This window comes from Panthera tigris, chromosome B3 (genome assembly GCF_018350195.1).
Source record: "Panthera tigris isolate Pti1 chromosome B3, P.tigris_Pti1_mat1.1, whole genome shotgun sequence".
NCBI classification, from domain to species: domain Eukaryota; kingdom Metazoa; phylum Chordata; class Mammalia; order Carnivora; family Felidae; genus Panthera; species Panthera tigris.
This window is the reverse complement of record NC_056665.1, coordinates 65,611,631-65,623,777: the sequence shown is the minus strand read 5'-3', so window position 1 is coordinate 65,623,777 and position 12,147 is coordinate 65,611,631. Positions and strand designations below refer to the sequence as shown.

The following is a 12,147-nucleotide window of genomic DNA, read 5'->3' as shown; positions in this document are numbered from 1 at the left end:
AGAGTACTGATAAGTGCTTCGGAGAAACGAGGAGGAGGTACCGTGAGGAAAAAGCCACATGCATTTTAGTGGGATGGATGGGAAGCATTTTAAACAAAGGTAGTAATCTTGTACTAAAAAATAACGCTGGCAAAGCAGCAAGCTGGGCTCCAATAGAATATTATGAACAGTCCAAGCAAACGAATGGATACAATGAACTGAACAGGGGATGCTCCAGGAGTGAAAGCCACGTGAACACCAAGGAATTGTGGGTAACAAGAAAACGTGTGCTAATGATTGATGCAGACAAGCAATGAGTAATTCCAGAGCTCGCAGTCAAACAAACTGCTTGTGGCACTAATGCTTGTGCCCAATTACCAATTCAGAAAGAAAATAAAAAGCAGTTTCAGTAGAGTCAGGGTGGGAAATCTCCAATTAGCACCAATTAGTGAAGTTGCTTCCTAAATGCAATCCTGGGGACATTAGAAAAAAAAATTCTCCCAGGATGCCTGATGGAAGCATTTATTTACCAGGTGATGAAACTCCTAGAGTATAACTTGATGAGGATCTGTGCCTATGGGACATGAATGCAGATACTAGTTGGAACTTGCCTGCTCGATTTGACTGGTCAATCATGGGCTGTACTATTCTTCTTCTGGCATTAATAAACCTGAAATAGAACAGAGAAGTCCAATCATCCAATGCAGTTTCTGCGCCCTATGAGCACTTTGGCACAAACGCTGCGGAGGATACGACGTGGTCAAACAACTACCGAGAATTATCTTTCTGATCCAAAGGCAGTTTTCCCTTTGCAGTGTTCAGAAACAGTTGACTGGATCATCTCCATCATCTGATAACCAAGTCGGGGTTGACTTTTGGACAAAGGCTCAGCGAGGGAATCAAGTTTTCCCTGAGAAAACATCTATTAATTTGCAGTGGTGCTTCTGCTTCTTGAACAAGTTGGAATCTGGTTAAAGTTCACGGGCTGGAAGATTTTTCTCCTTTCCCTAAACTCCCCGTCATAGGGAGACCTAGCTTCCCCTTGCAGCTGGTCATAAATGGAGACCAGGCTCTGGCACTCTGCTTTCACAAGGTATTGTTAGGTCAGCAAAGCCATCAATTAGGCTGTCTGAAGTTTTATCACCAACACAGCAGTAATAAGTGCTGGCCAGAAAGACTTCTGCTCTTTGGCAACTCCTGCAGTTTAAGCCTGTAAAGTTAGGGGTCATGTAGAGGTCAGTGCCAGCTGGGGGCGGCCTTTCCAGTCTAAGCTGGGACACCCAGGGCAGGGATAAGGTAACTGCCAACCATAAACCCAGCCACCTTTCAACCCACTAGAAAGACCCAGCCTCAGGTACACATGGTTGATATTAGGGCCCAAGAAACGTTTTCAAATCAGGTGGTGGCTGAATCACAGGAATGTAAAGGAGAAGCAGTTATTTCGTCTAGAAGCCTGGATCTAATTTTGTTGGAAATCCAAAAATAAGTGCCTACTTCATGTTACTTTAATGTTTAATAATGCCCATCAAATATTCATGTACAAACAGAGTAAGATGATAAGAAATCTCCTTTATTTCTCCAAATTTAATAAAAACAAAACAATTTTCTACCATTTGCGAGTTACCCTTGTCCCTGTGCATTTTTAATGCTGTGCACTGCCCACACATTTGAAGTGATGCACGGGACTCACTGGCCGTGCATCTGGTGGGGGGCATGGAGGGAGGGCATGCCGCCTATAACATCGCTAGCACCTCCTTAAAAATATACCCACTTAGAACATTTCCCAGTATTTCCAGTTTGAAATCTTAAGTGCAAGGGACTTCGTGATTAATGAGTCTGCATGGGGCCACAGGCAGGAACGGAAAACCCCTTCTTTGAAATTAGCCAGAAAACTTCTAGTGTGTGTTGGCAGCTCTGTGTTTCTAAGGAGTTGAAGTCCCTTCCTAGGACAGCAGCCCGCACTTGTTCAGCCTCCCGTGAGCATTCTAGAGGGAATACAATTAGGCTGAAGAATAACAGCTGCAAGAAAACCAAAGGAGTCTTTTGCATATGGTGTTTGTTTGCAAAACAATGAACTTCTTTATTACTTAAGGAAGTACAGCTCAGTTGTCAAAAATGTTACACCCTCTCAAGGTTTGGGGAAACAAGTGACAGGACTCGGGGAGGTGGAAACAAAAGGAGAGTTGAAACTGCACATGTATTCCCACCTGGAACGTAAGTGCTACCGATGAATATCGGACCAGATCACAAAGCATTCCAGAAGCATCCCTTAGATCAGAAAAGGAACTTAATGATCTACTCTTTCCCCACTGTCTTTATGGGGACCAAGGAGGACTAACCTGCAATTCTCACCCTTTATCTTTGCAGCTTAAGACCAACTGAGATGCTCAGGCGAGCCTGGAGAAACCTTTTCTTTCCTCCTTGAAGTTTCTAATGGAGGACACACATGGCAGAGGCTTCACCTCTTTTTATGTGCTACTGATCCTGGTTTTGTTTCTTCCTACAGGCCAACTCTTTAGGTAAAATGAATTGCAATTTTTTCCCTTTTTCATTTTACCCTTTTACTCTTTTATTATTTACATCTGGAGGTTGTTCCCTTATTTATGTCTTTCTCCCCAGTTCCCCCAAACACTCCCTTCCTCACAGAGCTGCAAGGCATCATGGTTCTTAGTTCTCAGCAGGAGAACTCCACACTGTCTTCAAACAAATAATTACGGGGAAGGTTAGAGGTTCACTCAAAGGTCATTTCTTTGGATACTCGTCAGAATGTTTACATTAGTAAAAACGGGGTCCGCTCAAAAGGGTGTTCAATGGGGGACACACAACAATGCGGAACATTAAAAAAGCATTCTGTGTGCTAGCAGGTCTTTATAGAAGCGCTGAACTTGGAGATGCCACTCCGGTATTACATTTTCAACTAGTTACCATGGCATGGACTGGATGTTCACTAGCAGTTCTGGCGATGGCCTTTCTTTGCCCGGTTCTGCTAAACAAATATGCATAGAAGCCTCTGAAGGTTTTCAACTAGATCCTATTTTACAAAGGGTCATAGAGATTCTACTTTTTTTTTTTTTTTTCACTTGGGTTCCATTTAGCTTCTCTGAATTTTTGTTCTCAAACAATGTTTTTGATCCATAGTGTTCTATCTTGCCAGGATCATAATTCTACCACATTCTTTCAAATCACACAGAATTTTAAAAACATATGGGCCCCAATTTTTCAGAAATCTCTTAACTTACAACTCCTGCCAATTGTCAACTCCCCTGATCTTGGGATATCTTACAAACACCATAGATGTTGTTATCAAAATTACCAATGAATGAGTTGACTTTAAGAACAATTTAACACGAGAAAAATGCAATTACCCCACTGTACTGATGATCTGCAGGCCACTCTTAGAAAACACATCAATGTACATACAATGGAGACATTTAACTACAGATTTTAAAAATTCAGACTAGGAGTACTTTTTATTTCTTTCGTATTACTAAGATAAAATTTCCAAATGCAACCTTTCCCTAAATTACATGACAAGAAATTTTTTCCACTTCCTCTGATCTATATTTTAAAATGACCTTATTCAATGCTCAAGTAGTAAACAGAATATCAAGTTTTGATTCTACTTAAAATGTGAAGACTCTAAAATTGAAAATACACTGATCTTCAATCTTTTAAGGTCCAAGCTCCATTCAGATGGAAAAACGCAACTCACTGGTTCAAAGACAAAAGACTTGTCTTAAAAAGGCTCAAAAGGTTTTTTTGGATATTAAATGGGTCTTACAAAATAACATTTTGATGAGTTAAGTGTAAATGAATCAGACACATATGGATTAAGTTATCCTTGAATTTCACACGGGTTTAAAAAATAAGGGGAAAAGAGGGTCTTGGCAAAAACATTTTGGACTTTGCCAAACCCAAAACATTTGAAAAATTGCTGAAGACATCCAACTAACCAAAATGCAGCAAGCTGCACCCAACTTTAATGAAAACCCCCACAAGTTATTTCCAATTCAAAGCCTGTTAAGTTTCTCATCTGTATCTGATATTAAAAATTTTTCTAAAGTTTTAATGTCATCCCAGAATGATTCTGAAGTTGAGGACATGTAACACACTTCTTTATTGGTATAAACAATTTAACCTGAAATTACAAAGTCTTCTAGAAATTAAATAGCTCTTAAAAACATTCTGAGATTTGTAAAACTTGTGTGCAAAATGTGCCATATATGATAAATGCCATAAATAAAATGTGCCAGTGAGCCTAGTGCCTTATCCAGATTTCACTTAGAAAAAATTTTCATTAGCCTCATTGTGACTTTTTTTAAGGGCTACAGATAATTCCATTAGTGACTCCCATAGGGAATGAGTGCCCTAAAGTGCACTAGTTCCATTGATTTGTATTGAACACAAAGTTAGTACCCAGGCTCACACAAAGACTCGGGAGAGTATCTACTAAGACTATCTACTTTCTCGCTAAATTTTACAAAAATAGAAAATGCATTAGTATGTGCGATTCTTAAAAATTATACACTGACTGTTAGCTTAAAAATAACTCAATTATAGAAATAAATTCAATGACTTTCCAAGAATCATGAGGCCCTTTTGAGTCAACTCAGAGATGAGAAAAGAACATATTAAAAAGAGAAAACGCAAGAGAGCAAAATATCACTGAAATCTCCTCTTGCCGTCTTACTGGAGGAGAGAGCTCCTGGAGACCTCCCCGCCTCCAATCCCCACCTCGGTCCCCACAGAAGAGCCAAACTTTTCAACTTTGCATATTTTTCTGCAACTGAAATTTGACCATCGTGGTTTTCCTTTGAAAGCTTTTTCACTCCAAAGCATATTTCAGATTGATAGAAGTAGGCTTAGGTGTCATTCCTGCTTGTTGGTTGATTTCTCTCCTTTTCTTTCTCCCCCTCCCTCCCCTTCTTTTTAAATGACTGATAAATCCCTTCTTTCTGGTTCACTAACTTCATGCCACACCTGGTAACCAACTTCTTTAGGCAGCATTCCTTTTATTAGAAAATGTAGGCCTCTGTGGAGTCACCTGGAAAGCCGCCAGCCCTGAAGGCTCTGAGGAGGAACCAAGGATCCCTGCGCTGAAGCTTTTCCATGGATTGGTCTGGTCAAGGAAGGGGGCTGAACTGTACAAGAGGGATCAGATTATCTTGGAAGAGGTGTTATAAGCAGCTTGGTGACTGGAGACCTGGTGAAAAAGGAAGAAGTTCTGCTTCTCCACTTTACCCAGCCACGGGACTCATCAGTAAGGGTGCTTATTCACAAAGCTTGCTACTGCTTGGTGTCTGATACAATGAAGCCTCAACCTTGACAAATCAGTTATCAAGTTTCTTCACTTTTTTTCTTCACACACACAAAAAGCAAGTTTTTTTGTTTTTTTTTTTTTTTTCTGTGCTCTGGTCATGGCTAAGAGTGGGGTTTTCTCAGTAAGATACACTGAAATGGTTACATTGGTGAATTAAGCAGGCTTAATGTCTTTGAATATGTACTCGGGCACATGAATGATTGAGTCATGGTGTAGCCATGAGTTTTTCACTGATGGCCACACAATGGATCTTTTCTCACGAACAACTGTGAGCAAAGTAAGGTAAATGAATGAAATTCATGGGCCACTCAGAAACACATTCACAGTTCATAATTTCCTCAAGCTACAGATTAATTTAGAATTTGATAGATACTAGACTTGTCTACAACTCTGAAAATGCATGAACTAATTACTCATACATTTATAACATGAACACATGATGCTAATCCGGAATCACAAACATTTTGCAGCTTTAGGAATATGCCTTGAGTAGTAGAACATTCAAGTTGAACACAAAAGGCTCTGGACAAAATTATAAGTAGCTAATACTTATTTTTAATGACCTTCTAATGTGTTCTTTCAATATTCTTTTACCTAATTCTTCCCTGAAGTTACAGGGCTTACATAGGTTCTTTACTAAAATACCCTACTTTGGGCAAACCCTTTTCAATTATTGTTCCATATTCCAGACTTCTCCATAGAACAAAGTGATGGAGAGGGTAGGCTCATATTCTCTGCCCTTTACTTGCTGTGTGACCTTGGGCAAGTATACGTAAATTTCCAGGCCTCTGTTTGTTTCCTGTCTATAACAGGGCACTGGTTGAGACCAGATTGTTTTGAGGATTAAGGAAGATATTGTATGTAAAATCCTTGGCACAGTGCCTGACACATAGTAAGAGCTCATTAAATGTTAGCTTACACTCAAAATGCACCTACCCAATGTCCCCTCCTAAAGAGCTCTGTCCTCTCATAGGAAATAATTAAGACTTGGTGGGTGACTATTAAGCAAATCCATGCTGAGCTGAAGAGAGGTAATCATGTGTTCTACTCTTACAAGTATCATGTGTCCATGTGCTAGTTCTTTCCCAAGGTCACAGCTAATTTAAATGTATAATGCCCTGGGGGGATTTTAGACACTGTAGTGGGCAACTGCTGGGGGGCTGGGTAGTGGGGCAAATTATTTTGGAATCACACTCTCTAAAATGGCTCTCCACACCTGCAGGTCTAAGTGTGTTCCATGGACCAGTCACATCAACATCACAATGAGTCTGTTAGAACTGTAGAAACAGAGTAGTCCTCACCCTGGCACTAATGAATACTGAATTAGTATTTGAAAAGAGGTCCAGGTGATCTATACACATTTAAGTTTCAGAGGTCCTGCTGGAGATCACATAGCAAATAGATGATTGGGCCTTCTGCCTAAGAACAGAAATTTACAAAGATCAAGTTTTAAGCATGAAACTTAGTTATGAAAATGCATGTATTACTCTCTTAAATTATCTCAGACCTAAATAGTCTTTTAATCCCTTGCCTTGGGCAAACAAAAATTTATAATAATTTTAATTCACTTTATTCCATGCATACTTCCTAAAGGAAAAGTTTGGCCAATAAAATGCTTTTTGTGGAAACTGTTACCTTTCAGTCTCTCCGGGATGGGCAGAAGGAAGATGGCAGAATTTTCTTTCTTTTCTTTTTTTACATGTATTTCTGTAGTGTTTGAGTTTTAATAAGAAGTATAATTATTTTTATAATTAAATTTCAAAGGTGACCTGGATAATTTGGCATCTTATCTGATTAAGGTTTATATGGCCAATAGTGGAAACTTTTCAATAAAAGTATTTGGGAAATTTTCTCTACGATAGGGAATTATCTTTTATTTCCCTTATAATATGGAGCAACAATAAACACTATTCCATAAGTATAATCAGACTTGAGGGCATGTAACAAAACATCCCAGCAGATTATGATTTTGAAGTAATGTTATTCTTACAGAATGCCATCAGATTATTCATATGTGGCTATTTATCATTGACTATACAAGTGATCCTTCAAAGCCACTTGAAAGCAAGGGAGGAGAAAACACGCACACTTCCTTAGCTATTCATATCAAGGATCTATCCTCTTAAAGATAAAATACTAAGTCAATAGATATAAGTTGTAATATATTACCTCATCCTGTACATGATTAATGGCAGATGGAAATCAACTAGAAACTGAATTACTTTGGAAGTTTTACTACTGACATTAAAATTCCAGATCTGTATGGCGACACACCTTATGGGGCTTCTGAAAACAACTCTTGCAGACACAGAATGTCTATAACTTTGCTCAAACTCCATCAGCATAGAAAGCAGAAGTCATCATTTTCAAATTACCAATTACCCAGTACCTGTTCATCTACCTAAACACTACAGCCCGACTGAGCTTTGAAAAGTCAACCAGTCGCTTGATATCAGTTACACACATTTAAGCCAATTCTCATTATGTTCCTAGCCATTTACTAATTCACTCTAAGAGGAGAAGATCCCAACAAATCTAGTATCTTTTTAGCTTTCATGATCACCTTTGATTGAAGTATTAATTCTTTATCCTACTTCTCAGTGGAAACTACCTAAGCATTAACTTGCCAAAAATGCACCAAGCTGTTTAGCAATTATGTATTAGGTATGTTTGAGGAGATCAAGGTGCACTCACATGCCCTCTGCTATGGATATCTCTCTGATTAGCTTGTCATCTGCTCAGAAGAAGATGTAGGCTGATTCTCCCATACAGTCTAGCAGGCCAGCTGTTAGCTGCCTGTCAAGCCCTCAAGTGGACAAGTAGTCCAGGAGCAAAAATGTCACTCCTTTGATCTGGCAAGGAGCAGCTGCTGATTTATAGAGTAGGACTTTGTTCTTCCGTTCTATTTTACTTTCTTTCCTAAGGCAGAACCACAAAATCCAGGAGAAAAAAAAAAGTGCCGTTCCCAGCAACATCAACAAGCTCTGACAACTGCAACAGGGTTTTTCTTGGCCCTAACAAAGCTCTCAGGCATCTCCTTTGACGCTCACCTTCCCCCCCCCCCCCCCCGCCACACTCCCCCCCCCACCGCCATTTTGTGCAATGCGGTAGTTATTGTTTAATTCAGCTTCTGTAAATGGAATGGACTGTGGCCAGCAAGCCTGGGGCATAAACACACCTGTATGAAAGAAGCCTTATTGTAGCAACCATCTACAAGCAAGCTCACATGAACCACACGTTCCTGAGTTCAGAAAGAATGCTCCATTTTTTCCTGACAGCAAATTTTACCCTAAGTGAATTTCTATTTTTGGTGCCACCAACCTGCGATGACCACATTTGAACTGTTTCCTCTCCAATAGCACTGCACTCTTTAAATCAAAGAGAAAAAAGGATTAGATGTTTTTTAAATCTGTGAGCAAACATATCCATCAAAAATGTTTATCCGCTGTCAATAGTATCAATCATTAAGAGCTGAATTGAACATCCAGAAAGGCTTTAGCAAATGTAATATCAAAGATTCCATAAGTTGATTTCATTACCCCTGATTTATACTGACATGGGCTTTCTGAGTAACATATAAGGAAGAAAATCAACAAAATCTACATAAGCCATACGCATTGTCTTGCTAAGAATTTTGCATACACTTAATCCTATTCTCAACGGATAAATCTGTCAGGTCAGAGATGTCCTATCACATGAGTGGAACATGAAACAACATGGCCTTGAGATAAACTGTGAGAAGTCATCAGCCATATGGATGCATGTACATGTATGTGTGTGTGCATATGCGTATATGGATATGTACATGTATGTGCACACACCTACATATGGCAATAAACTTTGCCAGAGACTAATACCTGGCTAGGTTTTCTGTGCTAGTGCTGAAGAAAGAAAGATACACACACACACACACACACACACACACACACACATTGATATCTGTGTATATATATGTATATATCTGTATATCATATATCTGTATATATATGTATATATCTGTTTCATATATACACATATATATATATATATGAAAGAGTTATCGACTCTAGGATATTTAACCACATAGGTCACATAGGTCAAAGACAGGAATTTTGTGGGTGGTGGAAATGCTGACAACAAAGGAGAAAAAAACAGTTGGTAAAACTCCTTGTGTCTACTTGGGTCATGCCTGCTATGTTCTAGTGTTTGCTCTCTTCTCTACCTTTTTCGCTTTCCAGGGAATAGAGATTTTTGTCAGCCTCATTTCTTGCTTTATGCTATGTTGCCCTTTGGTGAGTCAAAAGTTACTAAGCACCCACCTCCTCAATGTTCAGGGAATTGTACTAGTAGGATGCTTTCTCCGGGAGTGTGTGTGTATCCCAGTGAGAGACTGGGTTCTGGAGAGTGGACAATAGTGGGTAGGAAGGGAAAGCAAGGTGTAGGGGAGCAGGGATTACGTAAGGCCTATTTTCATCCTTTTTCCATCCTAAAAAAATTGGAATGAATAATTTTTAAGGTCCATAGTAATCTGTACACGTGCCATGTAAAAATCTTCCTCATTCTATACTTAACAAAACACAAGTTTAATGACACAATACAAGGTCATACATAAATATATAATTATGCGACTCTCTCTCTATTTAAAATTTTCAAAAGGCAGTACATACCTTTAAAGAGTTTTACTCTTCACACCCACAGAAACCAACGGAAAATCACAATTTGATAATACCTAATAATTGCAAATCACAAATTTACCACACTCAGTAAATAGGTGTGAATAGGGTAGGGCCATTTGAAAAGTCATTTGAATTTGTGGAGGAAGAAAGTTGAATCAGATTAAAAGAGCATAGAATACTGGAGAGGCAGGAAATAAGGAAATGGCATGCTTACAAAGACACTAAGGCAGACTAGGCCCCATTTTGCGCAAGGGAATTGAATTCAGACTGGCTCCTGGTTTTAGAAAAGCTGACTAGAGTTAACAAACTGGTGGAAGTTCTCTGTCCCACCGCCCCCAATTTTATTGAGGTACAATTGACATATAACATTGTGTACATTTAAGATATAATGTGTTGGTTCGATAACCATATATATTGCAAAATGATAGGCACCATTAGCATTAGCTAACACCTCTGTCATGTCCTGCAGTTTCCATTTCTTTTTTGTGATGGAGAAAACTTAAGATCTACTCTTCTAGCAACATTCAAGTACATTCTATAGTATGGCTAACTATAGTCACCATGCTGTTCAGTAGGTCCCCAGAACTTCCAACTGGAAGTCCGTACCCTTTGACCAACACCTCCCCATTTCTCCCCTCTAGTGAAAGTTCTTTTATTTTTTTTAAAATTTTTTTAATGTTTATTTATTTCTGAGACAGAGACAGAGCATGAGTGGGGGAGGGGCAGAGAGAGAGGGAGACACAGAATCCAAAGCAGGCTCCAGGCTCTGAGCTGTCAGCACAGAGCCCGATGCGGGGCTCAAACTCACAAACTGTGAGATCAGGACCTGAACTGAAGTCAGTCACTCAACTGACTGAGCCACCCAGGTGCCCCTCTAGTGAAAGTTCTTGAGTGATAAATCGAATCCCTGAAGTTCTTGAGTAGTGGGATAACAACAAAAATATGGTGCCTGAGAAGCCATGCTGATGGACAAAGTAGAGGCTGAGAAGGTAGAAAGGTCTGATCCAAGCAGAGAGGGAGATAAAGTGAGCACAGATGAAGGTGATAGAAATGAAAAGCATGAAAAAAAAAAAAAAAAAGAAATGAAAAGCACAAGGGACAGTTGGCTTGGCAAACTGGTGAATTCTGCTTAGATGGTGAAGCAGAAATACAAGTATGGAAGATGTTAAGAGCATAAACCTGAGAATCTGTCTTTAGCCTGTTACGGTATACTGTGGATGAAAACTGGAAATGTAGAAGAAATTCCTACTTGTGGTGGTGAGGAGAGGCAAGCTCAATTTTCCAAATGTTACCTTTGAGTGGATAGTGGGACTTTGAGGCTGAGGGGCTAGGCAGGCCACTCAAGACAAAGGACAAAAGAAGAGTAAAAGTTTAGAAAGAAATGACTCTATTCCAGAACCTTCTAATCTCTTCAAAACTCCAAAACTATATGAATACCCCAGAGCTGTGCAAACAAATGTAATAAATTGCCCGGCTGCCTCTAAAAATTCCTTCCTTCTCCTGTATCCTCTGATTTTACAAAGTCCAGTCTAGAAATGGCTGGCTAAGTCAACTGTCAGTAAAAAACTCTGTGGCCTGTGGCCATGGCCTTCTTTCTATTAGGCCTACTTTGCTTTTTCTTTTAATGCTGAGATAATCTGTGTGACTAGATGTAGATGGCAGTGGTGATAACAGGCCGGTCACTCTGTGTGCGCAAGCTGTATTCCATTCCATCCTTAACAAGGGTAAGTTTAGTGACAGAATTTACGAGAGTTTTAAAAATTGGATAGAGGAGAATACATACAGGAGACCATGTGTGTTTAAGCAACAGCATAAGACAATCAAGGGTAGGTTTTCTCTAGGTAGTGACAACTAATTTAGAAGAGAATTGATAGGACAAAGTGTTACATTTAAAAGGGACTCCATTAAGTGTGATGGCTTCCAAATTGTGTCCTCCTCTCAAACCATATTTTTCTTTTTAAATGGCCTTTTAAGGTGAAAAATACAGCACTTCACCCAAAATGGTGTGGAAACAAATGGTTCTCAAGGCTCTATTCTTCATCTCGGGCCAAACCACCCCAACACCAGCAATCTAAAGCCACTTGGCATTTTGGAGGGAAGGTGCTATGCATGTGAATGTCCCCGTGGCTCTTTCATTTGTCTGTGGGGCTCCTTTTTCTAAAGCAGCAGGGGAAACTTCAGAAGGCCAGCTTG

At 39.5% G+C, this 12,147-nt stretch overlaps 1 protein-coding gene across 7 annotated transcripts in view; it reads right to left on the bottom strand.

Annotated features, from left to right (window-relative positions):
• MEIS2 (Meis homeobox 2) overlaps positions 1 to 12,147 on the bottom strand; it is a 208,369-nt gene that overhangs the window by 4,956 nt on the left and 191,266 nt on the right. For all 7 annotated transcript variants that reach the window (XM_042989190.1, XM_042989192.1, XM_042989193.1 and 4 more), the window contains exon 10: positions 591 to 649. In XM_042989190.1, coding sequence (XP_042845124.1) covers positions 591 to 649 — 59 coding nt within the window. The remainder of the gene's footprint in view (positions 1 to 590; positions 650 to 12,147) is intronic.